This window comes from Ochotona curzoniae, unplaced genomic scaffold (genome assembly GCF_017591425.1).
Source record: "Ochotona curzoniae isolate NIBS_2020 unplaced genomic scaffold, NIBS_Ocur_1.0 contig_2688, whole genome shotgun sequence".
In the NCBI taxonomy this organism is placed as follows: Eukaryota; Metazoa; Chordata; class Mammalia; order Lagomorpha; family Ochotonidae; genus Ochotona; species Ochotona curzoniae.
The window spans coordinates 25,161,970-25,189,129 of NW_024465553.1; the positions used below are offsets into that span (position 1 = coordinate 25,161,970).

At 39.9% G+C, this 27,160-nt stretch overlaps 1 protein-coding gene across 2 annotated transcripts in view; it reads left to right on the forward strand.

Moving 5' to 3' along the window:
- KCNH5 (potassium voltage-gated channel subfamily H member 5) overlaps positions 1-27,160 on the forward strand; it is a 215,484-nt gene that overhangs the window by 31,097 nt on the left and 157,227 nt on the right. For both annotated transcript variants that reach the window (XM_040975643.1, XM_040975644.1), the window contains exons 4-6: positions 375-503; positions 11,867-11,982; positions 18,358-18,750. In XM_040975643.1, coding sequence (XP_040831577.1) covers positions 375-503; positions 11,867-11,982; positions 18,358-18,750 — 638 coding nt within the window. The remainder of the gene's footprint in view (positions 1-374; positions 504-11,866; positions 11,983-18,357; positions 18,751-27,160) is intronic.

Below are 27,160 nucleotides of genomic sequence, written 5' to 3' on the forward strand. Positions count from 1 at the left end.
GGATGAGGGAAGCAGGATGAGTAGGCGTGGCATATTTGGGAAGATTTTCCAAAGGGAGATGGTGAGTCCAACAGTGGTTTAGGGATCCAGAACTAAAGGTGATGTTGACATGCCTTAAGTGGTTTGTTGAAGTCTGTGATCTGTTTCAGAGTCTTGACATTTTTGGTTGCAGTGTATGCTTGTTAGAGCTGAACAACTAGTGGTCGATAGAGAAGTAGAGGCTTTATGACGCTTTGCAAAAACTAAAGGAGTGTTGTTCTGTCGCTGCCTCCTGGTATGCCAGTTGAAGGAACGGAATGGTAAGAGATCAGACCTCTGCTACGGCCTCGTCACACTCCATTGTCCTTTTTTCCTTTTCTTTCTCTCTGTTACAGGAACCCCTGTTTGGTTTTACATGCAAATTGCACCAATAAGAAATGAACACGAAAAAGTGGTGTTGTTCCTGTGTACTTTCAAGGATATCACGTTGTTCAAACAGCCAATAGAAGATGACTCAACAAAAGGTACTTTTTAGGGTGGCTACAGTGAAGAATTAGGCTATGACTTTTAGATCTTGTTTTAGCAGATGCCACTGGTTAAACCAAAAACAGAAATTGAGTTTTGTGGCCCTTCTTTTTGGTTTGTATGCCTGTGAATGGCTACCCAGAATTTCATTCCCTGACACTGTTTGAATGGAAGCTGTATGATTGTTGAACTAATAGCTGATTAACTTGTTACAATAGAAAGAGAGGCTGAGCTATAAGAAAGAAATTTAATAAAGGAGCTTTAATTTAGAGTCATTGTAGTCAGATTTTCAGCTCTCTGGATCATAGCAAGCACTAGAACCAAAAATGCGTGTGATCTGTTGCATTGTTGCATGGTTTGGGTGAAATTTTACTTTAGCCTAATTGATGAGTTGACTATATTTGGTTGAGTGGTTTAGTTGCCCTTTGTACTTTACTTTTTAGCTGTTATCTCTTCAGTTGATGTAAATTTTCTTGAGTAGATGGTGCTGGATTGTGGAAACTATAATTCTGGCATCAAGAGAGTGGCTGGCAAAATGCAATTCTCCTGACTGGAGTCTTGCAATATCCAGAAAGAGAACTGCAGAGATCAATAGCGGCATGCACTCTTTTGCTATGCAATTTATTATGAATGTATTCTCTTCAATTACGTTTAAATTAGAAGCTGGTGTCCTGTAATGAAGGATTTTAAATGTCCTTAGAAGTAGTTTTTATAAAATATTATTTTAAATTATCTCTTAGGAGACTTAAAGTGAAATGTATTCTTCTCTGCATCTGGCCAGCATTGCCTTTTGTTACATTTTTCAGAAGATCTGGCTCAGAGACTTTGATTCTTTCAATTGTAAGCACAATTATAAAACCACATTGAGTTTATTGCTTGCATATGCATTGATACACATAATATACAGCTTCAGTTTCTAGTTAACAACAAATTTCAAGGAAATGCATTTTGTAATGTGCAGCCTGTCCAAAGTCTGACACAGAACAGTTCATTTGTTAATATTTATTAAAATGAGATAAGCAATATATCATATCCTGAATGACTGAACAAATTCAAGTTTAGACTCATGTGTCTGCTGTCCTGCCTTTACACATAGATGTGCTCTCTGGGAAGTTTAAGTTAAGCCTAAATGCTGATTTTTATTTATTGAACAGCATTCTATCAGTGTTAGATTTGAGTCTTATTTAAATGCTTTAGTCGCAGGGGAAATTGATTTATCTTGCACAGAGCATTCACTAGGTTCATCCAATTCTGGCCCAAACTCCCAAATTTTGACAAATTTAAAGAAAGAAATAACCAAACTATGTTTCTACACTATGAAGGAATTAAGCTAGAAGTCAGTGACAGATTTCCCAAATATTTGGGAATGAAACAACATACTTCTAAATAACTTATTGGCAAAAAGCCTTAAGATAAATTGGAAAAGTCGTGAACTAAGTCAAATTTATGAAATTTGGGGGATACAGAAAAAGAAGTGCTTTGGGCAGAATCTGTAACATGAAAGGCATGTATTAGAAAAGAAGAAAGATATAAAATCAATAACCTAAGCTTCCCACCTTAGACAAAGAAGGGCAATTTAAAACAAAGCAAGCTGAAGACTAGACATAATAAACCTCAGAGCAGAAATCAATGAAATCAAAAGCAGGACAACATTAGGGAAAATCTCTCAAATGCAAAGCTAGTTCTTTGAAAAAGATTGTTAGTTAATAAAGTTCTAGTCAGACTAGCCAAGAAAAAAAGGAACAATATGCAAATCAACAATATTCTTTTTGTCCCCCCGCCTTGCCCAGATACAGGAAGGTAAAAAAGGGAATGTGGAAATCAGCTATGTAAAAATCATCAAAAATAAAAATAATTCATAATGAAAAAGAGATGAAAGAAAACCCATTATTATTTATCCAATGGACCATAATGGAAAACTTAAATACTTTGAAAGACTCACACTGCCGAGACTCACACAAACGAAGATAGATAACATCAAAAATCCTGTAACCACTTCAAAATAATCAATAGACAGTCACCTTCCCAAACCAAGAAAAGACCGTGTGCAGACGGTTTCATCCGTAGCTCTCAAACATTTAGGAAAGAAATGGCGCTGTTTTTCCAGGTGCCTTGCAGAATATAGAAACAAGGAATTTCAACTCCTTCACACACACACACACATACACACACACAAGCATTACAGCAATAAAACTGTAAAACAATAAACATATAATATATACAATATCTTATAATATATTATATATAAATAATATATGCAATATGTTATAACACATTATTATATAATATATTATATATAAATAGATAATAAAACAGTTTTTTTTCATGTCTATACCTATTGAAACTAATCTTCAACAAGAATCAAATTTGGTCACACATAGCATGCATTTTACATGACAATCAAGTGATATTTATAATTCCTATGCAAGGCTGGTTCAGCATTAAAAGAAAATAACCCAATTGATATTAGCCAACAGATCAACAGACAATTGAAGAAAAATCATACAATCATATCAATTGGTGTTGGAAAGACATTTGACAAATACCAACATCCATTCTTGATTAAACTCTCAGCAAAGTAGCAATAAAGAGAAACTACCTACATCTGATAAAGAATGTCTATGAAAAACCTATACTTATCAGTGGGCTTTTTTTTTAAGTAAAAATAAATCATTGGTGTTTAATTTGTGATCTAATGCATTCTTCAAGTGAATTTTCATTTACTTCACATGAGATTGGATGAATCTTGTGTCTCAATACATGAGGATACTTCAAATAGTTCATGGAAATGGAATTTAATGATAAACCTGTTTGCTGCAAAAGTTTTGAAAACCTCAGATTGTGTTTTGACAACACAAATTTTCCATAAAGTTTTTGAAGATTCCCTGTTCACATCAATAGCGAGTGGGGTTTTCTTTTCCCACCAAAATGAGCTTATTTTTAAATTGCTTTTCTCCCTGAACTTTTGTAAATCTGCTCATATAATTATTTGTATTGTTTCTCTCATGTTAAAGTGCTACTTTCAAGCACAGTTGAAGCTCGTCAGGCAAAAGATGTGGCCTTCTCACAGTTTTGATAAGAAGAACCTCGGTGGGGCTGGCAGTAATGACATACCTATTTATGGAAAGTGCCAAGTTGGCAGTGTTTTACAAAGAAGCAGGGGCAAGCTTGCGGATACTGAAGCCCTTATTGATATTAGTGCTTCCTGATTGATCCTATCTGACCTCCATCTCTCCGTATCTCCGCATCAGAATCTCAGAATTCGTCGTCAGGCACATTCCCTTTAGCGTGAATAATTCACCTTTCCAAAAATTAAAAAAAAAGAAAAAGTTGAGTAAGCTTTGGAGCATTTGATTTTTAAACCGTTGGTATGCAGACCACTTGATTTTAAACTATGGATTTGAGAGACATATTTGTGAATTATAAATTATAGAGGCAGCCAGTTCCTATTGTGTAAATCATTGAAAACAAAGGTATGCTTCCAGTAGCAGAATTTGTAGGAGAAGGGCTTATCATGGATAAACTTTTCAGAGGCCTGCACACCTTCCAAATACATAACAGATGACTGTAAAAGTCATGAAATGTAACTATGAATGGTGTGTACCAGCTGCTCTCTATTATTCATGCGAGCTGTACATTCACATGAAAAATTCAAAGGAAATGAAATATTTATGTTATTAAGTCATTACCCTAATGTAGCTTTGAAGCTGGCATTATAAGAAAGTATGTTTTGAAATCTTGGCACAGTAATACATTTATCCTCATCTGAAGCAGGTAAAATGGGCTATGGAACATTTGGGAAATAACCGATGGAGTTTCTTTATAACACCGTAATATCAGTCAATTTGAGTCTAGAGTGTTGAGCTGGAGAACAATAGACTTGCTTTTGATTCAGTCTTGGACATGAGATTTACTTGACAGAAACCTATTCGTGGCCTTATAAGGAGTGTTCTATTCCCCTTGCCTAAATGTTATCTATTTTGCTCCCAGTTGAAAATTGTAGTTAAGCACAGATTGGGTTTCAGGTACATTCTGGGCCTGTAGATACAAAGCTCCTTCTTTCACATTCTGATGGAGAAACAAGCAACCAAGTAACTGTGTAATGGAAGCTTTCCTCAGGGGCTCCTGCATGCCCAGTTATCAGCTGAATAAGGCTGGGAAGATGTAGGGAAGTATGAAGGCTGTGAACAGTAGCCATGAACTGATTATGTAGAAGAGTGGCACTGGAGTAGAAAATGGGGCAGAGGCAAGCACTGCAGGATTGCTGGGCAGCAAGGAGGATCTTCTGAAGATGCATGGTCATGATTCTCACCCATGTTTAGTTAATGGGCTACAAGGACAAAAGTAGAGGAAAAGTTAGTGAGAAAAATGAGGAGTGCTCATATATCAGACAGTTGAGAGTATTTGCAAGTGGATTGTTTTTGTAATTTTTTTTGTGAAAACAGCAATTTCATTTCATTTCATTTTATGACATAGTTTCATAGGCTCTGGGATTCCCCCAACCCTTCCCTATGCCCTCCCCGCATGGTGGATTCCTCCACCTTGTTGCAATATTACAGTTCAAATCCAGTCATCATTCTTTCATTGCAAGCATTTACCATGCATAGAGTCCAGCATCTCATTGTCCAGATAAATTCAACAGTTTCTTGGGGAGACCATCTCTGGTCTAAAAGCAGAGCTGGCAGAATATCATCCCAAAATTTGTAAAATTTTGAAGAAATATTTGGGTGATATAAGTATGGTTGGCACAGGTGAATGATATTTTAGAATATTTAGACTAATATTTTATATTTGAAGAAATAGGTGGATCTATACACTGGCAAAACTGCAATAAAATCCCAAATCCAGAGTTTTTGCCATCTGAACATTTCAGTGGGCTATTCATTAGAGCAATGGTGCAAATTCTATGAACATATCTCCAAACTGGTCGAAGCTGACATCATTGTACAGGTAATTTCACTAAGAAGCTCAGATACGTGGATCAAAACCTTGAATACAGAAATCAGTTCTGATTTTTCTAAAAAAAAAAAAAACAGTTAATTTATGTTATTTACATGAGAGAAAAAAAAACTCATCTTATTTGGATTTCTTCTATAGTAGGTTGTGCTGGATCGGATCTGGCAATCAGGAATTGAAACCTGGTTTCCCCTGTGGGTAGCAAAGACTCAATCCATTCGACCAATTTCTAGTGCCTCCCCGGGTGCATATTAGCAGGAGGCTGAAGTCAAGCAGAGTTTGGCCTAGAAATCTGGTACTCTAGCATGGGCTCTAGCCATGTTAACCTCTAGGATAAATGCTTGCATCTGAATTTTCTCTCTGGTACGGTATCTAAAATATATGAAGGAAGCCAATTAAAGATAGTACTCCCTTTGTAATGAACCCTATAATCATCAAGATCCGTTTCAGAATTTCATTTATGTCTTTAGGTTGAATAGCACTGGGTGATGTCATGAATACATTTGATAGAATCTGTGATGGATGCTAGCAAAAAACATTGAAAGAGGAGGAAAATAACTTTGACAGAGCAATGAATATTTCCAAGTAATTTTACATTCATTGTTTTGCATTCCTATAAAATTAGTATTATTGTCTTCAATGTCAAAGATGTGCTGACACTCAGAGTCTGGCTGATCTCAAATCCCCCATGTGTTCCACGCTGGCTCGCCCTTTCCAGTGGAAATTCAATAATGGGTTTGGCTTCCTTGAGCCCCTGCTGTCCATTCTCTCTGCAGAAACTGCATCCAAATCTACAATATTGCCGTTCTGACAGAATTGTGATGTTTTCAACCAAGGAAAGCTTAGTGATTATAATGCAAGCGAGCCATGTGATATTTTAATCGTTTGTTTCAGTATTGAGGTCTTGGAACTACTGTGTAGATCAGCTGTCAATAGTATCTGATACATTATTGATAAACATAAAAAGGGTGGAAACTACAGCCAGGAAATCCATTCCGTTATCATCCATATGGTTCTAAAAAAAATATGGCCTGCGTCTCTGCCCATTTATACCACTCTACAGTATTTTAAATAGACTCCCAAACTACCAAGATAATTACAGTGTGAGCTATCCTATGCCAGATAGTTATGGCACATACTTGCCAATAATTGAGACAAAAAAAAAATCCTGTGGGATTAAAAATAGCAGAAAAAAATAGTATCCAGCTTCTTAAGAGAGCAAATGGCTTTCTTTAGAGAGGAAACAGATGAAATATGAGTAATTATACCATATAGTCACTTTGGGCAAGGGTATAATTGTTTACCTAAGCTTTTTTTCTTATGGATTAGAATCTTGTGTTGCAGTCTAGTAGATTGATTGAACTGCTTCTCTTACTTCCTTTCATTTTTAAGATTAGACAATCCATGGCAGAGAGGTTAATTGCAACCCAATAGAGCTAAACTAATGTTTTATTAAGAAGGAGTTGGCATCCTGTGCTTTTAGGAGAACAAATGTTCTCATCATGCCATGAACAACTTACAGAGCAAGAATTACACTCTTCATATTCAGCTGTCTGTTCACATTACCCCGTATCGACCACATCTAAGTAACATCAGCAAAGTGTGCTGAATAATCATTGTCGCTGGTTAGGTCTCTGTAAAGGTGAGATCAGTAAACGTATCACTGGGAAAAGTTAGAACTGCTGATGTGCCTTTTTTCTCTGACCTCAGCAGTGTGGCTGCTCAGCTCTTTCAAAGTTTGTACAATTGGCTTGGAGAGATCAAATGAGCTAACTTAGCTAAATAACACAAGCGGTTCTGGACGTGTTCAAGACACAGATGGGGTAGGCATAAAGAAATTCACGGAGGCACTGTCAGAGTAAGAACGTAAAGTACTTAGGTGTGCCTGAATGGAACAGCCAGGTGATTGAGAAAGAGCGAATGCTCCATTCTCTGAGATTGTGGAGGCGTATGCAGGAGTCAGGTTGGTCTAGAGACATGGGGTGATGCACTGGTGCAGGGATGAGAAGGGGAGTTCTTCAGGGCTGCTGTGTCCCTCATGGCTTCTGTTTTATTCAAATAGGTGTTTGGCAAGGGTATGTGCAAAGAAGGAGGACAGAATTGTTGCATAAACGTCTTGAGAAACAAACATACTAACGCTTTGATCTGAGAGTGGCATGGAGACTCTGCTCAGAGACAAATAAAAAGGGTTATTGAGCAGCTTAGGGATGTTCTGTCTGGGTATTCTTGTTGATTTAAAGGTGAAATCGAAAAGCCTCGCTTGGCATGATCTCAGATTTAAGGCTCTAGTGTGTGCAAGTCAGTGTGGGGTCAGGTATGGTCTGTCACCTGCATCAGCCACTCCCCAACCAGATGACTGCATTCAAACACACACTACATGTGTTAAGACCTTAGAATGCAATTATCAGGAGGATCCCCTCAGTTACTGAGGGCTGTGCAGTGGACAGCATGCCCAGATGCACACCGGACACATGACAGCCAGCTTACCTAGGCCAGCAGAGGACATCAAGTGTCTTGTCAGAGAATTGAAAGCAGAACTGGTGGGCCCATTCTCCTCGCCAAACTTTGCAACAGGTTCCTGGGCCTATAGATGCATTAAGGTGGACTTGGTCATCCAATAGATCTTGGAAAGATTTTCTTAGGTCTGTTGCAATGAAACCAATGACTTCCAAGAACTACCAAAATCACTCCAGCAACATACTCGGGACACTGTTCCCCACATCAGGGTCTCTACGGCATCATCAAAGGGCCATCCTCTTCTCAGGAGCCACTGTCGCTTGACAGCAGGCAGTACCCTCCTTCCCTTACCTACTGCAAATGGGAGGAAAAAAAGGAAAATTTTTTCTCACACAAATACCTTGACTCTCCACATGGGTCTAATTCGAGATCCACATGGGTATGCAACCCTTTCAAATATGCTAACAATATTTTAAAACATGAGAAAAAGGTGGAATCAAATAGTCCTTGCTTCGCATGAATTTTTCATCTTCTAGGACATCTCAGTTTGAACGCACTCTTGGCTTTGATTTCTCCAGGGATTTAAAAAATTCTTTCCTCATTTTTCTTCTTAAATTATTCTATTCTGATTTGTCCTCCAGCGGCATTACTTTCCTGCTCTGCTTCCACACTCCTGCTAACTTCTCCAGCTCAAAGCTCTTTATCCTGAGTGACGGTGGCACCTGCTAAAAGCCTATTTCCTTGTTTATGTTCTGATTTTGCTTGTGTGTAACACAGAGGTTGTTTTCATCCACTTTCTTAATTCGTCCTCATTTATTGAACAAAATTGTATCTATCATCCATCAAATGTCAGTCACAGCAGTAAACGAACAGGCATAACTGGAATAAGGGTGAACAACTAAAATATATATCATGCAATAAGCTGCTTTTTATCGATGTTCAAACGTAGATTAACTCCTAATATGCCAGTTAAAACACTTTTAGACTGATTCATCAACATTGCCTTTTTGCTTTTAGTTTCTGTTAATTATCAAACACAGCTTCATTTTACCCAAGAAGAAAAAAAATACATGTGTTTTCTTATCACTGTGTAAGGTTTTTTTCCCCTTTCTTTAGGAAACTAGAATGAGATAAAGGGACAGAGTATTCCTTGATCATACTGATTTCTTATGTAAAAGCAGCTGTATCCATGCATGGATACACTTGAATAACTTCTTTTAGGTATTTGGCATAGCAACTCCTGCTGCTCATTCACAAGGTGGTAAGTGCTCACAAGAATGTAAAGAGAAGAGTAGAGAACAGTAAGCTTTCACTCTCAGATTTATCTCTCATCACACATTCACTTCCTTGCATATTATTATGAAATGGAAGAACACATGTCATATGGTGATTTGTATCTTCTATGTGTCATTGAATGTATTTCTTCAATATCTTTTGTTTTTGGTTTTGCAAAATATTTTTGGAGTAAATCTTAGTCTATGTGGAGGATGCAATAGGCTTCTCTTTTAATCTGACTATGATGTGTAAAGGAGCATGACATTACCTGTGTTAAAGTATGAACTTCACTAAGTGAAAGATCGGCTGGGATGTTTTTAGAAGTAATCATTGAGATTATAATATTCAAATGGCATAAAGCTGAATACCAGGTAATAGTTCAAAACAGTATGACTAATACAGTTTCTGTCATCTGAAGACAGTATCTTCCATTTTATCCCACAAAAGCAAACCAAACCCAAACTCAGTGATAATAAAGAAAAATAATAAAGCTTGCTTTTAAATATGATTTTAAAGTTGCAAATATTTTTTTTAAATTAATGTGTGGTCTCTTCTATTGACTTCTGAGCATGGGGTGATGAACACTGCGTAGTGAGAATGGCTGATATATTAACCAACAACTAGACTTATGCTGTTGCGTGAGGTTTGTGTCCTATGGCCTGACTGTGCAGAGAAGGATTTCTTTCTTTTACGAGGAGGCCAAGAACACTTCTGGAGGGAAATAATACTTTAATAGTCGAAGTCAAAGTGAGTTTATCAGCCAGATACACTGGGGAAGGACAGGAAATTCTCAGCAGGGAGAAACATGTGAACACATCATAACACACGCGACAAACCCACGGTGGGTTTAGTTTTAACCTTGGATTTATTCTTCATTCAGTGTGCTACTGGTTCTGATAAGGCTGAAATAGGCAGAGCACGTGAGAAAATGGCAAGAGACTGACACAGAGCAAATTTGGGGGTGGGGGTTAGGAATCAGATGAATTATACACCAAAATATACAATGTAGTGTCATCCTGTGGGCTTCAGGACTGCTGTTAAAAGGATCGAAGTAAGTGATAGGTGTGATCAGATTTGTGCCTTATAAAAGTCTCTGTCAGTGCACGTAGTCTTTTGGTATCTGATCCGAGTGAGGAATGATGTGTTGTCTGACATAGCAAGGTTGGGAAAGTATGGCTAGTGGGAGGCTTGCGGCTGGGATTTCTGTGTTGATGCTGAGTGTTTAGTGTGAGCTGGAGGCACATCTTTGATTTTTCTGGCACACTGCACAGGCCACCTGGGGTTGAATGCACTTTGGAGTTTCTGAAAACTCCCATGTCTTTAGTCAGTAGGATGAAGTCCATTTAGGAGGAAGTAATAAGAACCATCCAGAAATTGATACGTTTGCTTTTTGCTTCCTGCGTCAGTTATTGAACACACAGAGGGAGTGGGAATGATAAGGCAACACGAACCTCAAGTGAAGCTCGGATTTCACTGCAGAGAGTAGTAAGATGCTGCTGCTGGCATTGTGGTTGGCATCATCCCAGGATTTCTTCCATCGTTTTCTTGTGGCATTCTCTTTAATAATTTGCATTTTAGCAATTCCTTTGTACCATCGGAAGTTTTTCATTTTAAAGATAGTGTTTGTGACTTCCTTGACAAAGGATAATTCTGTAAAATTGTTGAAATAGTTCTAATGAGATCACTAATGGATCAGAGATTCTGACAAAGGATAATTGGGACGGGACCAGAGTACAGTTGGTTCTTCTCCTATTCACATTACACTGAAATTTGCTTGCAATCATTGATTTTCATAATAATGACAAGTTTAATAATAATGACAAAAAATTCTTTTTCTTTAAATTCACATTGTTTGTTCAGAAATTACTGCTCTTCCAGGAAACATTTTTAGGAATGTTCAAAACAATTTTTGAATCTCCCCATAGTTGTTAATGAAACATGTTTTGTTACATTGTGAGAAATATAGAGGTACGCGGCATAGTCATAATATGTGAGATTGCTTGAAACCATGCATTATTGTGTGTGTACATCATTAGGCTAATACAGCAGGACTATTTTTATTAGGGTAATGCTACCGACTATAGTTAACAAAGTCCCAACTTGCCGCAGTTAAATGTGGGCATTGCATTAATATTCTCACTCATAGGACAGTCCAGGAAAATGATTCTGGCTGGCATATGGCTCTCTTCCATGCAATGATTCTGTTTTTTGTGACCCCTTGAGGGCTTTGTTTGAATCCAGTTGGTAGAAGTCATGAGAAACTGCAAGTCCCACTTTCTTCTTAAGTTGTGGCGTGAAAGCAGTACATATTACTTCTGTTTGCATTCCGTTGGTAAGAACTGGGGACCTGGGCTCACCTAGATGCAAGGAGTGCTGGGAAATGTAGTCCTGAGCAGCTGTTACCCAGTCACAAACCCATGCAATGGAGTGGAAGTGCAGAATTTTGTGGACAGTAGGCTATACAAAAATTGCACATAAAGATTGCTCTTAATTTCATAGTTATATTTCAAATAAATGGTAATGACTGCTGAAAGTAAAGCTTTAGATGAATATTTTGTATTTGTTCTGAATGTGAGATGTTGGCTGAGATATTCTGCAAATTCACTAAGAATATTGGCTAATGTAGTGTTTTATCATGCCTGAAAAACTCAGATTTTCTTTCCTTATCTTTAAGGCTGGACCAAATTTGCCCGGCTGACACGGGCTTTGACAAATAGTCGGAGTGTTTTGCAGCAGCTCACGCCAATGAACAAAACAGAGGTGGTCCACAAGCACTCAAGACTGGCTGAAGTAAGTGGAAGACTCATGGCTTCCTGCGGTGGTGGCACAGGCAGCGGTTATTCCAAAACTCATTCACTATAGACAACTATGGCCATTGTTTATAAGTACAAAGCTGGTCATTTATTTTTTCCCTTGTTAGCAATCCAGAAATCTCCAACATTCATTTCTTTGTATCCTGTCTACCTTTTGAAACAGGAATGTGGTTATTGGCATCCCAGGTGGTATATGCAGAGTGAGAGGGTTTCTTTTAGCAAATGAGAAAGGGGTCTCAGTCTCACATCTTCATTTGAGGATGCAGTAAACATGGAGGCTTTGCTCAGTCCTTAGGACTATGCAGAGGATGCTGCACTGAGCAAGAACTGGGCTGTCATCAAAGAACCAAAGATAGAGCAGAGCCTGGCATGATAGTCCAGTGGTTAAATTTGCACCTTGCATGCGCCAGTATGCAAGGTGCCGGGTTGAGTCCTGGCTGCTCCACTTGCCTTTTGGTTCCCTGCTTGTGGCCTGAGAAAGCAGTAGGAAATGACCCTACACCCACGTGGGAGACCTGGAAGGAGCTGCTAGCTCCTGGCTTTGGATCGGTTCAGCTCTTTGTGGTGTGAACCAGTCCATGGAAGATCTTTCTCTCTTTCTCTCTTCCTCTGTGTAAATCTGCTTTTCCAATAAGAAGATAAAATAAATCTTTAACAAAAGAAGATATAGCAGAAGAAACTGAGACTAGGATATGAAAGATACAAGGATGGACAGTGGGAGCTCATGGTGAGGTGCCCACTTAGACATCAACCTTCTTTCAAGAAAGGCTGCCCAAGTGAGAGGGTGGTTAGGCTGAATGAGCCTTGCAGGCAAAATGTGGGTGAATTAAATACAAGAGGGATGGAGGACATCCCCGCCAGGGAGGTCAGCGTGGACAAAAAGCCAGAGGTAAGGTCATGTGACAGTGTTTCGCTTGACTTCAGAGTGGCTGCTTTCTGGTGAAAAAGGCAGGACATTGCGGTGGGTATGATACGATGCTGGTAGCTGGAGTCTAAACGTGTCAGGAAAATGACATGATCACATGTGTGCCTCAGAAAAGCCTCTAAAGGGAGACTGGTTCCATTTTTTAAAATTTTATTTTTGGGGTAATACCATGATTTTATTGTAGTTTAAAAAATCTATTTAATTGAAATCAAAGAGAGCTCCATGACAGCTTGCACTGGTCTGGACAGGAAGTAGGAGCCCCTACTTCATCTGGATCTCCATGTGCGTGGTGGGGGCCAGGTGCTTGGGCCGTCTTCTGCTTTCCTGGCACATCAGCAGGGAGTTGCATTGGAAGCTGAGCGGCTGGTGCTCTGACACGGAAGTCTGGTGTTGCACCTGTCTGTTTCAGAGCAGTGTTTCCATAACCACAGCCCCTTATTGTATATGTTAAAAAACAAAACAAAACAAAACAAAAACTTAATTCTAAGAAGGAGTTCATAGCTTTCACTAACTTGCCAAGGCAGAAGTGGGCTATAGAAGGCTGGCACAATCGTTTGGTTTGGTTCTTCTGAGGGCAACTGCAGACAGGCCTTGACATCCAGTCAATCTGTAGCTTTCTTTTACTTTTTTTTTTTTTAAGCTAAAGTGTGGCCCATAAATGAGAGACATATCTGAAGGGCCCATGGCAGAAAAAAAAATGTGCCCACCCCTAATCAAATGGGATCCAAAACCCAAAGGTGATTAAGATCTTTTGCTTGACCTAGTGGTCCTGTGATATTCTAAGTTAGCTAAAACAAAGGCTGATTAGTAAGTTAGCTAAAATAACCGTAGCCTGAAGCAAGGTAGTGGGGGCAGAAGCAGACAGATGGCAGACACCAAGATGAGATCAACACATTCCTTTTTTAAGTTTTTTTTTTTTTTTTTTGAGAGAAAAAGACAGTGGGAGAAGAATGAGAGAAAAAAGAGTGAGCTAATTCTTACATCTGCTGGTTTAGTTTCTAAATACCTGCAATGTGTTGGGCTGTGCTACCTGAAAGGGGGGTTGTCTGGGTCTCCCACAAGAGTGGCAGACCCCCAATGTCTGAGGCATGACTGGCTATCTCCTGCTGTCTACAGTGGCGGGGACCTGAACTGGGGAGGGAGGGCTGGCCCTTGGATCCAGACACACCACTGTGAGGATGTGCCAATTGGACAGCCCAGTGAGCATCGTAAGCCCTAGGTTATACACCTTCCTGAACACATTTATTGATAGACCAAAATTGCCTGTACTTTAAGGTGAATCAAGGGCAGTTTTGCGTATTTGGCTTCAGCAGCCGGGTTGATAGCATCGTCGGTTAGTAAAACGTGGAATACAATAGGAGGGAGAGGTGGTTTGTGGGCAATGATTGTGAATTCATTTTGGACATGATTTTGGACCTGCTCAGGGCAGGTGCCTACATGGGGACTTTTGGGCTTGGATTGCAGGCTTTGGTGTCACCCTCGTAGATGTGGCTGTTAAAGTCACGAGACAGTGGACCCCTGAGCGGGAGAACCAAGACCAACGAGAAAGGGAATGAAAAGAGAAATCCAGAGTAACATTTCCCAACTTAGTATAGACATTAAATATAGTTCAGGAAGGGTTAGAAAATGAGTTGTGTTCCCTGCTTTTGGAGGGCTCTGGAGGATTTTTGTTTTTTTTTTTTTAGAGCACAACTATGGTTTTCTGCTCCACATAGCACTGTTAGCTTGGGGAAAGATTAATTCTTTGATGTACAGACAGGTTTTCGAAAGGCAAAGTAAGACACATGCATAACTAAATATTAAGTAGAAATGATGCAACATTTTAAAAGATGATATGCAGTTAGTACGAGACTGGAAGCAGATAGTTCAATGCAACCTCCAATAATGCTTCTTGCTCAATGTTACTTGGTTTTATGACTGGTTTTTCTCTTTCTTTGAATTATTGAATTCTTTCTAAAAATGAAGCTGAAATGTGGAAGTTTATTTTGGTGACAGTTCGGTTTTCTTAGTCCTAATTACTGCTGGGTCCTCACTATGTCTTTCCCCCCTATGTCTGTATTTATTTATTTTTATTTTTTGATTTTTATATATTTTAAAATTTAAATTTAAATATAATTTCATGCATTTCAAAGACACGACTTATAAAAATTGTGAAGAATGAGAACAGATCTCATGTATTACATATATATATAATTGTATGATGCCAGTCATATTTCTCTCTTCCCAATCCTTGCTATACTTTATTCAGAATTTCTCTTTCTTTTTTTTACACCAAGAGCAAGAATCCTTTGTGAGATGTGGGATGGGCAGTCACAGAGAAGAAAACCCTTTATCTTAACAGAAGAGATGGCTTTTCTTGTGTCAACATGGCTATTTTTGAAGACTTATTTCTGCCCTTCCAGGTTTTTTTTTTTTTTTTTTTTGCTGTACCTGTTGATTCATGTTTGCTTTGTGAAATCCATATGTATTTACTTGAAAGGGAGAGAGAGGAAGATACACACAGGCGGATAGCTCCTGTTTTCTTGTCCACTCCCCAAATGCTTACAATATCTGGAGAGGGGCCAAGTTGAAGCCAGGGACTGGCTTCGGATTTGCTCAGCTCTGACCATTGTGACCACCTGGGGAGTGAACCAGCAGGTGGAAGATGTTTCTCTCTGTCTCCTTTTCTCTGTACATCTGACTTTCAAATTAAAATAAATAAATCTTTTTTTTTTTTAACAAAAGAAAATATAGATGTTCTAGGAATCCACCCAAGAACAATTTAATCATTTTCTGGGGGCAGGTGCAAAATGTATGCAAACTGTATTTTTAAGAATGTTCCTGGATGATTTGAATGAAATCAGATTTAAGGAATAGTGAATTCAGATATAAGGCATATTGATCCCATTGCATTTCTAGAGGAGAGTCTTCCCATGATGCAAGGTGCCAAGCAGGGCTGGCATGCTCATTAGCATGGCAGGCACAATGTTGATGCCCATAGTGTATCTTCATTTCTTTTCAGAGCAGAAGCAAAACAAAAAAAACTGCATAAAACACCGCATAGAATGTGAAGTCGTATTAACACCAATCATATCATAGAATACAGTTTTATTTTCTTAGTGAGAAAATGAGGCCTAAGAAGGTAGGAGGACCTCAGTGCCCAAAAGGTGTTGATGCAGCCCTGCCACATCAGCCAGTGAGTGCTGTGTGGTACCAGCTGCCCAACTTCACTTTTAGAAAGCATTCAAGAAAAAGTTAGAGACCAATATGAATAGAGAGCACCAAGAATTTTATTTAGGAAGCAAAGATGCTCATTCCACAGAGTGGGGCTTACTTTAAGAGGTATGGCCCCATTCTCCGAATTCTCTGAAAAGGGCCATGCAAGGAAAGCTGAGATGCATTCTCTAAAAGGGGAGATATGTTCTAATAAGCAGGAGGTCTATGTTTATAAGGAGAAGGCACGCTCATGGCTTTTCTGGGAAGGCAGTGAACAGTTCCCAGAATGATGCTGCTGCCCCTTGTCGGTGGTCCTATCCGGGCAGCTGTTTGCGTGCTGCTGTGCTGCCGTGGGTTTATAACGAGCCACACTGATCACTCTAGGTCAGTCTCGATCTCCTACGCTGAACTGGGTTGCAGTAAGAGGTCTGTTTATCTTCACCATGTCCTTTAGGGCTTGAGGTCCTGGAACACTGAGTTCCAGGCCACCGAGTTGTTTCCTTTGCATCCCAGTCTCCTTGGCTCTGGGTTTGATTTCTTCATCCTTAAAAAATAGGTTGCATAGGCAGAAAAAAGAAAATAGTAACACTCAGCAGGAGGAAAGTGTTCACGTTTAACGTAGTGTTTGTAAGGTGAAAGATAAGCCAAGAGTCTGTAGGATTTTGTGTAAATAACATTTGGTCCCAGCATGAAGATTATATTCCTGGATAATTTGCTGCTAAGTAATTTCTTTCTGGAAAAAAAAATATGTCTTGGGAGTTGATAATGGGGGTAAGTATATAAAATATACTTATAAATAGTTTTTTACAGTCCCTAAACTAGTAATCATAATTATAATTCACAATTAATGAGAATGCCTATAGTATTTTTCACATTAAAATAGTAGCAATGGGTATTATATACTTAATTTTTAGTTATATACGTTTTGTGAATGAGAAACATTTCAGCATATTCTCCCCCAAAATTTGAAATGATACTAAGATATTTATTTTGCTTTGTGGCGTGTAACGCCAAGTTACATGCTAATGGATGCTTTGTATTTTTCCTGCATTCAAATGTTTTGAGTGTTTATAACTTTATGATTTGGATTTTCTGACTGCTACCTCCCCTTGGTGCCACTGACACAGAATAATCGGTTGCAAAAGATTCCCTGAACTGTTGGACCCATTTTTTTTTTTTTTAAGCAAACTGTTCCCTACTAGGCTTTTTACACTTCGCTTTGATGATAGTGTGAGGCAAGGGCCTTTGATCTGCTCCTTCAGCTTTTTCACGATTTCCAGTTTCCAGAAGAAAATGCTATTAAAACAGCTTTGCCAAGGGGTACTTAAGCCTCTACTTGTGCTGTCATGTGATTTTTCTTTCTCTCGTACTTTAATTGTATGCAATCAGAGTCAGTTCTTTATCAACGTGTACTGAATAGTTTTCATTTGTGAACTAGGTATAAAGAAGCAAACCCGAGTATTTAGCATCTCTTTTTCCCAAAAGGAATTTGAAGCTGGGAAGGGCACACATTCTTAAAGTCCTCCTTTAAGGAAGAAAAATTAAAAAAAACAGGCTGTCATGTTTACACCCCGTACTGCGCCAGCACGCATCATTTTACACTATTGGCTTTGATTTCTAGTTGAAATTGCTAATCACTATGAGAGTGACTATGGTTTTAGGAGAAAGTAACAACATTTAGAGTCAAATACAACAGTTCTTGCTTGACCACAGCATGCATTCTAAGACTCCCAACAGATGTCTGAAACCGTATAGCACGTGTTATGCATGTGCTAGCTGAGTGTTAGGAAGTTGCAGCAGGCTCCGCAGGGGTGAGGTGCTGAAGTTCAAGCGGGTCATCAACATCCCAGATGTATTTCCTAAGGTGCTGAAGCTGGGTAGAAGCTGGGTAAGGGATGAGTCACGGGTGAGGACATCTACAGGGTATTTGAGTCTGGACGGTAGGCAGAGCCAGTGCAGGAGGATCTCGTAGCAGCGAGCTCCAGCTGTGGTGTGCAAGAGAGCAACTGAACAGAGCGGCAAATAGGTCAGTGTGAGCAGTGTGGTGGGTTGCAGTGACTTCCTTGGAGTGAATGCTGGGACCACGTCGGACAAGGCGTTGACAAAAGCAAGAAGCATGATTGCCCTAAAACCGTGAAGAAGAGGGTGTGTGTGACTGCCAGGAACTTTAAATCCACTACACCTTGTGTGGGAACGATGACGTTATTCATTGACACGTTTTCTCTGTCTTAGGTTCTTCAGCTGGGATCAGACATCCTTCCTCAGTACAAACAAGAAGCGCCCAAGACGCCGCCGCACATCATCCTGCACTACTGCGCTTTTAAAACCACCTGGGACTGGGTGATTCTAATTCTTACTTTCTACACCGCCATCATGGTCCCTTACAACGTTTCTTTCAAAACAAAGCAGAACAACATAGCCTGGCTGGTGCTGGACAGCGTGGTGGATGTGATTTTTCTGGTTGATATTGTTTTAAATTTTCACACGACTTTTGTGGGGCCCGGTGGAGAGGTCATTTCCGACCCTAAACTCATACGGATGAACTATTTGAAAACGTGGTTTGTGATTGATCTTCTTTCCTGTTTACCTTATGACATCATCAATGCCTTTGAAAATGTGGATGAGGTAGGTTTTTTTGTGTGTGTGTTTTGGGGTTTTGATTTTTTGGGTATGGTGGATCTTACAGTTTGAGAGCTACAAGATAAAACAATTCTACAGATAAGGCATGCTTCCTTTTAGCTACCAAATTCAGTCTTCACTACACTAAACCCTTGCCATAAATGATCATATTTGATTTCGTTGTTTTTGGCCTTGGTTTCTAGTTAAAATTGGTAATTATTATGAGAGCAGCTATGATTTAGCAGCAGGTAACAGCATTTAGAGCCAAATACAGTGGTCCTTATCCACAGCATGCAGTCTGAGACTCCTGATACATGCCTGAGACCATATAGCACATATTATGTATGCTATAATGTATGTAACTCTCTTTTATCCTATACACGCTCATTTATGATAAAGTTTAATATATAAATTAAGCACAACACAGAGATAAACAACAATAATAAAATAGGCCAATTAAAGTAAGATATTCCTAAGATTGCATGAATATGTTATCGCTCTCAGCATAATCAAGACACATCCTAATGCTCTGAGGCCGCAGTTGACCATGGCTACTTGAAACCCAGGGATGAGAAACTGCGGATAAGAGGGACTGCTATGCTAGTTCACAAACTAGAAAACAGAAAAGATGAGAACTAAAGGCATGCATCCATTGATCTTTTGGCTTTTCGCATCTAGCTATGAGTTACAATTAATACTAGTAGCATGAAAATGAACAGATATTTCGGGAAGAGGAACTCTTGCATTGTTACTGTTTTTATTAAAGATTTATTTTTTTTAATTACAAAGTTAGATACGCGAAGAAGAGGAGAGACAGAGAGGAAAATCTTCTGTCCATTGATTTACTCCCTAAGCGGCCGCAAAGGCCAGAGCTGAGCCAATCCCATACTAGGAGTCCAGAGCTTCTTCCAGGTCTCCCACGTGGGTGCAGGATCCCAAGGCTTTGGGCTGTCCTCCACTGCTTTCCCAGGCCACAAGCAGGGAGCTGGATGGGAAGTGGGGCTGCTGGAATAAGAACTAGTGTTCATATGGAATCCTGGTGCATTCAAAGAGATGACTTTAACCACTAGGCTACCACACCAGGCTCTGTGTTGTTACTATTTTTGTTTCTTTCTTAAGTCTCTCACTTCCAATTTTGCTTGAATATGTTTGTGGCTAGGAGCTGAATGGAATTCCTTTTGATATCTACTCTAATTCAAACCCCTGCTCCTTTAATGCTATTTGTGCAAGTGGAAATTCCTAATATATGTTATAGTGCAAAAGATGACCTGAGCATTTTTTAAAGACTTATTTATGTTTATTTGCAAGTCAGAAAGAGAAGGGACACACCTACAGCCACCGAGAGAGAAGGATCTCTCATCCACTGGTTCGCTCCTCAAGCAGCTGCAATGTCCAGGGCTGAACCTGGCTCAATGCAGAAGTGAGGAGCTTCAACCGGATCTCCCATATGGGTTCCAGGGAACCAGAATCTTGGCCTGTCAACTCCAGGTTTTTCCAGACCATCAGCAGAGAGTAGGATTGGAAGGAAGTAGAGCAGCCTGGACATATCAAGATACCTGAAGCTATTGTGGTTTCTAACCCCTTGTACGTGTCCTGTTCTCTTGGCAGATATTTCATAATCTTCCCTAGTGTTGTGCGCTTGCCCGATGGTATGCCGTACTGTGGGTCCTTTCGTTGTTTTTCGTGGATACTCACTGAGCGGCCTTGCCTAATCTGGGAAAGCACATCTTCTGCCTATATTGCAATGTGTGAAGGTGAAATCCAGTTAGTTGGCATTTCCAACTTTAAATATGTTAAAAAAAAAACATTCGTTGATGAAAAATAGTGGTGCCTTTGTATGAGATATTGCGTGATATTTTGCGAATGTACATAATGTGTATTGTTGAAGTTGGGGTTATTAATGTTCCTTCTCCAGGTTATCACTCCGACTGGAGATGAGATGCAGTGTATTTCCTTGTGATGCTAAGGATGGTGTCTTCTGTCCTCTTGGTACTCCCTCGCCTCACTTAATGTGTTTTTTGGTGACTCATTGATAGGAAGCAAGGTAGTGTTAGCAAGATTTTAGTCAATTGTATAATGACACAGAAATAAAATAGGACATGAGGAAGTGCACTGGTGGTGACTTGGGAGTAAGAGAATGCAAGTCTGAAAATTGCAGTTTAATCCTTTAATGTGATGCAGGTGCAGAATGACTTGGAGGAATTAATAGGAGCATTTATTGTTAGGATTGTTGACATCGTCTCTGAAGGTAATTTGGTTCATAAAGTTCTTTAGCAGGGTGTGTGATTCTTTAAGAAAATCATGCAGCAGGAAAGAGAGGGTACATTCAGGAAAGCATTGGTCTGAAAAGGAATCTCCATTTCTTAGATATCATAAATGGAGGCAAACATATTTTCACCGAAAATCCAAAGAATGCTGTGTGTACTTTAATTCAGTTTTGAGGTCCAGAGCGCTTGGCCTACAGAAAGTTTGGGGCGCTGATCATCAGAGAAAAGTTGGGTGGCTGCAGCTAGCGCATGGTTCAGCTGCTTGGTCTGGGAGAGGGCTGGCAAGGTACACAGGGACTTTACATGATGAGCTGTGTTATGACTACTTGGGGAATATGACAAAGTAGGACAGAACAGGTGGAAATGAGAAAAGCTCATTTATGCACTGATTTTCGAGGACAAATGAATGGAATAACAACTGCTAAGTGGAATCCTATTTTTAATTTTAATTTATTGAAATTCATTTTCTAAATTATTGTTTTTCATTAGGTATGCCTATCAAGCAGATCATGTATTATTTCAGTTTACTAAATATCCACATTAATAATTTTTTTTATCTTTAGTCATAGAAAGTAGATTCAGAAGTTGGAGAGGTGAAATATGCTTGTAGGTTTTATTGATTCATGTCAGCCTGTAGTTTCTTTTTTCACATATAAAGCCATCTCAGATCCTTTAGCAAGAATAGCCTGTTAGAAGTTTTACTTAATATATTGGGATATTATTACACTTTTATAAAAGGCTATTGATAATTTAGAATGTTTCACTAATACGGACAGGAATTATATAATTTTTGTATTTTAGTTTTACTATTTTAAAAAATGATTTGTTTTATGTATTTGTTCGAAAAACAGAGTGACAGAAAGAGGAAGAGGGAGCGTCAGAAAGAGCTATTTTTCCATCCACTGGCTTTCTCCCCATATGGCCTATATTGCTGGGACCAGGGATCAGGGATTCCACCGAGGCCTCCCACGTGACAGCCTGGACTCAAATACTTGGCCCACTAGCCAATTTGCCAGAAGTTGAATTGGGATTGGAGCAGCCAGAGTTCAAAGTGACCCCTGAGGTGGAATACTGGAGTTGCAAAATGTGGCCCCAGTTTTTCTACACTTAATTTTGTTGAATTCATAGAAACACAACCGATCTTAGTCCACTTTATGCTGCCACAATAAATCACTGACTATCCAGTGATTTATTTATATAATTTATAAAAAGCATACATTTGTCCTTCAAATTCTGAAGACTGGGAATTCCAACATCAGGTGCTGGCATCTGGTGTGTTGTGGTCTTTTTTGCTGCGTTCTCACGTGACAGACCGTGAGAACATGTAATGTTACACATGGCAGAAAGTGGAAGAGAGTTGAGTCCACTCCTGCATGTCCGTTTTCAAGCAAGACTAATTCATTTCATAGGGCAGAGAGGTCAAGGCTTAAACACCCCTATTAGGTCCCATTTCCCAACAGTGTTTCATGGAGGATTAAATTTCAACATGAATTGCGGAGAATACGAAAATATGCAAGCCATACAGTCTCTCCATCCTCTTTGGAATAGGTTCAATTTTCTTTTTACTGCATTTCTCTGCCCACAATAGAATACCAATATTGAGTCCTAAGTAATTCGTTTTAAATCTGAGTTTGTAAAAACAACAAGGCTTTGTGGAGCGGGGGAGTAAAAACCCTTTATTTTTAACAGTAGCTTTAGGTTTACAGCAAAATTGAGGGAAATGATTCAGAAACCTCTTATTATCCCTTGTTGCCACGCATGCAAGATTTCACCACTGTAAGAATCTCACAACAGAGGGGGTGTGTGTGTGTGTGTGTGTGTGTGTGTGTGTGTGTGTTATAATGAGTACATCTGTATGGATACATCGTTATCATCCAGAGTCCATAGTTTACATCAAGATTTATTTTGGTTTTTTCTATGCTGTGAGTTTGGGCAACTGCCTGTTGACAGTTATCCATCAGTACAGTCTCACATAAGTTAGCTTCACTTTTCCAGTAGCCCTGACGACCACTGAATTTAAAGGGTTTCCTTGGTTTTGCCTTTCCCGAGTATTGGACGTTGCCATCATGTGGTATCTAGTCTTCTCACATTGGCTTCCTTCACTTGGTACGTACAAGTTTGTTCATGTCTTTTCTCTTTTTATTGGTTTTTTTTTTTTCATGTCTTTTCAATCAGAACCTAATGATCGGTCTTTATTAGTGCAGAAAAATGTATCATCATCCGGATGGACCACAGAATATTTACTTACTCGCTTGTTGAGGAATGTCTTGGATGCTTCCAGATTTTGGCAATTGTGATTAGAGATGCTATAAATATTCAAGTGCAGTTTTATATGTGGACATCAATTTTCTACATATTAGAGTCAATGACAAGAAACACAATTGCTGGGTTGTGAAGTAATGGTATGTTTAGTTTTGTGAAATGCTACCCAGCTGTCTTCCATATGATTATATAATTATGTGTTTCTCTCAGCAGTGAACAGTGGCTCCTATTGTTTCACACTGTTGTCAGCGTTTAATGATGTTAGTCTTTTGGACTTGGGCCATTTGAATAGGTGTGCTGTGTTTATTATTATTATTTTTTTTTTCTTTCATGATACTGGCATTTAAATTTTTTTGATTATTATTTTTATTATTATCATTTTATGATATAGTTCCATAGGCTCCTGGTATTTCCCTTATCCCAGCCCAATTCCCCCCACCTCCAACCTAGTTCCTCTATATAATTACTAAAGTATAGTTCTTCATACACAGTCTTATGTCCATCACTGCGAGCATGGACAATGGCAGAGTCCAGCATCCTGTTGACAAGACATAGTAAACAGTTTCATCGTAAGTCCATCTTTGTCTGGAATTAGAAATGCATACTGCATTGCATTCCTCACATTTGGAAATGTTAGTCTCCATTTCACAGCTACTGTACATTCCCTCAAATGAAAAGTCATAATACAAAATCGAAAATAGAAAGAAAAGTAGAAATTTACAGTGCCATGAAGTTAAATATCATGTTACTAGATATGACGGTCTCCATTACACAGCTACTATACATCCCCTTAAATGAAAAGCCACAAAACAAAATCAGTATCAGGAAGAAATAAGAAATTAACAGCACCAAGAAGTTAATTGGCATTCCTTTATATGCCAATTGATCTTTTTTTTCAAGTGTACATTTAAGGATCTTTTCCATATGTTCAATTGAAGAGAGCTTGATTATCATATGTCTTGGTGAAGATTGTTTTTGATCAGGCCTGTTGGGAGTTCTGTGTCCCTCCTGGATGTTGTTTCCCAATTCTTTCTCTAGATTAGGGAAATTTTCCTTTATTACTTCGTTAAATATATTTGTAAAACCAGTTTCTCTTTCTGCACCTTCTGGGACTCCCATAACTCTTATATTATGCCTCTTTCAATTCTTGAATACTTTTTTTGGCCTGATCCAGCTCTGCTTCCAGCTTTTTGTTTGCTTCCCCCTGGTGACATGGGGAAGCAAACAATCCTGAGATTCTTTCTTCTGCTTGTTTCATTCTATTTTGGAGACGCTGTACTGTATTTTTAATTTGTTCTACTCTGTTCTTAATTTCTGATATATCAGCCTTGATTTGCTTTATGGCTTCCTTAAATTCTTTGAACTCTTGTATGTGCATCTCATTGTTGGTCAGAAGCTTTAAAATGAATTTTCTGAATTCTGTGTCCCCCATTTTCTCAATGTCTTTCTCAGTTAACTCAGGTTGGCATGGGTTTTGTTTCTTTGCAGGGGAGTGCTCAGTAATATTCATTGTGCCTCTGTCTCTTCTTTTGCTCTTGGTCATTGTACTTCTGGTTAGCAGAGTCCTCTCCTTGGGGCAGGTTTCTAAGCTCTGTCACTCACAGGTCTGCAGTTTGATTTTACTTGTTTTTTTTTTTTTTTTTTTTAAGATTTATTTATTCCCTTCCAGCTCTCTGCCTGTGGCCCAGGAAAGCAGTCGAGGACAGCCCAAGGCTTTGGGAACCTGCACCCGCGTGGGAGACCCAGAAGAGGCTCCTGGCTTCGGATCGGCATAGTATCGGCCGTTGCGGTCACTTGGGGAGTGAATCATCGGACGGAAGATCTTCCTCTCTGTCTCTCCTCTCTGTATATCCGCCTTTCCAATAAAAATAAATAAATAATTTATTTATTTTTATTACAAAGTTAGATATACAGAGGAGGAGAGAGAGGAAGATCTTCCGTCCGATGGTTCACTCCCCAAGTGAACGCAACGGCTGCTGCTGTGCCAATCTGGAGCCAGGAACTTCCTCCAGGTCTCCCACGCGGGTGCAGGATCCCAAAGCGTTGGGACATCCTCAACCGCTTTCCCAGGCCACAAGCAGAGAGCTGGGTGGGAAGTGGAGCTGCCGGGATTAGAACCGGCGCCTATATGGGATCCCGGTGCGTGAAAGGCAAGGACTTTATCCGCTAGGCTGTGGCATGGGGCTCCAGTTTAGATTTTAGTTATTGCAGTTGGTACACAACTCTTTATTTGTAGCCAATTGTGCCGCTCCCTTCAGCAGGTTCCAGGTCTGGGTTCTTATGTTAGATTTCCACAAAGAACTCCGTAGCCCCAGCTCCTGGCTTACCAGTCTCCACCTCTTGTGATACCGTGCTGAGGCTGCGCCATTGTCTGTACAACCTTTCTCCCACTTCTGGCTGGAGTAGGTCCCAGGATTAGGGCGACACCAGGTTGTTGGTGGCACTGATCTTGCCGGAACCTGTTGGACGTTAGATCTGAGTGACGCACGGACCTATTTTGACACGTACAATGCCATATTTGGTATTATTTTCCTGTGGGACCAGCCCAATCCATGGAACGCAATGAGTTCTCGCGAGCTCAGCACATGCGCAGTTCACTGCAGTCTAAAGCCTTTGCCACGGTGTAGAAAATGGCGCCTGACGTACCGCTACTAGAGTTCTTGATCTGCTGGCTGTGTCTTGGGTGGAACCTGGCTGCTGGTGGAGCTCCGGCTGCTGGTGGAGTTCGGATCCCCCGTTAGCTGAATGCTGCTGGGGTATCGGTCACCGCAACAACTCGCCGTCCTGTCCGCTGCTTTCCTGTGTCTGTCAGTCTCCAGGTACCCCTCGGCTGTTGTTCTGTCCTCTCCTGTTTCCTGGAATGTGTCCTCTCTGCTTCATCCTGATTAAATGTTTCTCCGTCCGTTTAAAGGTGTCCTTACTCTATTCCACCATCTTGATTCTCCTGTGTTTATTATACTAATTGGCCATTCCCCAAAGGCACGTTAAATTAAAGATTTTCGTATTATTATTTGTCTTCTTCAGCAAAATGTGTACACCTTTTGTCCATTTTAAAAAAAGATTTATTTATTTTTTTTATTACAAAGTCAGATATACAGAGAGGATGAGAGACAGGAAGATCTTCCCTCCGAGGATTCACTCCCCAAGTGACTGCAACGGCTGGTGCTGCACCGATCTGAAGCCGGGAACCAGGAGCCTCTTCCGGGTCTCCCACATGGGTGGAGGGTCCCAAGGCTTTGGGCTGTCCTCGACTGCTTTCCCAGGCCACAAGCAGGGAGCTGGATGGAAAGTGGAGCTGCCGGGAGTTAGAACCAGCGCCCATATGGGATCCCAGCGTGTTCAAGGCGAGGACCTTAGCTGCTAGGCCACGCTGCCGGGCCCACTTTTTTCCATTTTTAAGTTATGGGGTTTTTTTTTCCCTTACTGTTGAGTGTTAAGAATTTTTGAATATTGGAAAATAGTTCTTTACCAGATTTTTTTCTCCAAATATTTTCTTTCTTCCTTTTTTTTTTTTTAAAGATTTATTTATTTTCATTGAAAGGTGGATATACAGAGAGGAGGAGAGGCAGAGAGGAAGATCTTCCATCTGATGGTTCACTCCCCAAGCGACTGCAATGGCTGGAGCTGAGCCAATCTGAAGCCAGGAGCCAGGAGCTTTTACCAGGTCTCCCACACTGGTGCAGGGTCCCAAGGCTTTGGACCGTCCTGGACTGCTTTCCCAGGTCACAAGCAGGGAGCTGGACGGGAAGGGAAGCGGGGCCACCGGGACTAGAACTGGCAATCATATGGGATCCTAGCACATTCAAGGCGAGGACTTTAACCACTACGCTATTGTGCTGGGCTTCCCCCCCCCCCCTTTTTTTTGTTTAAATATTTATTTACCTTTA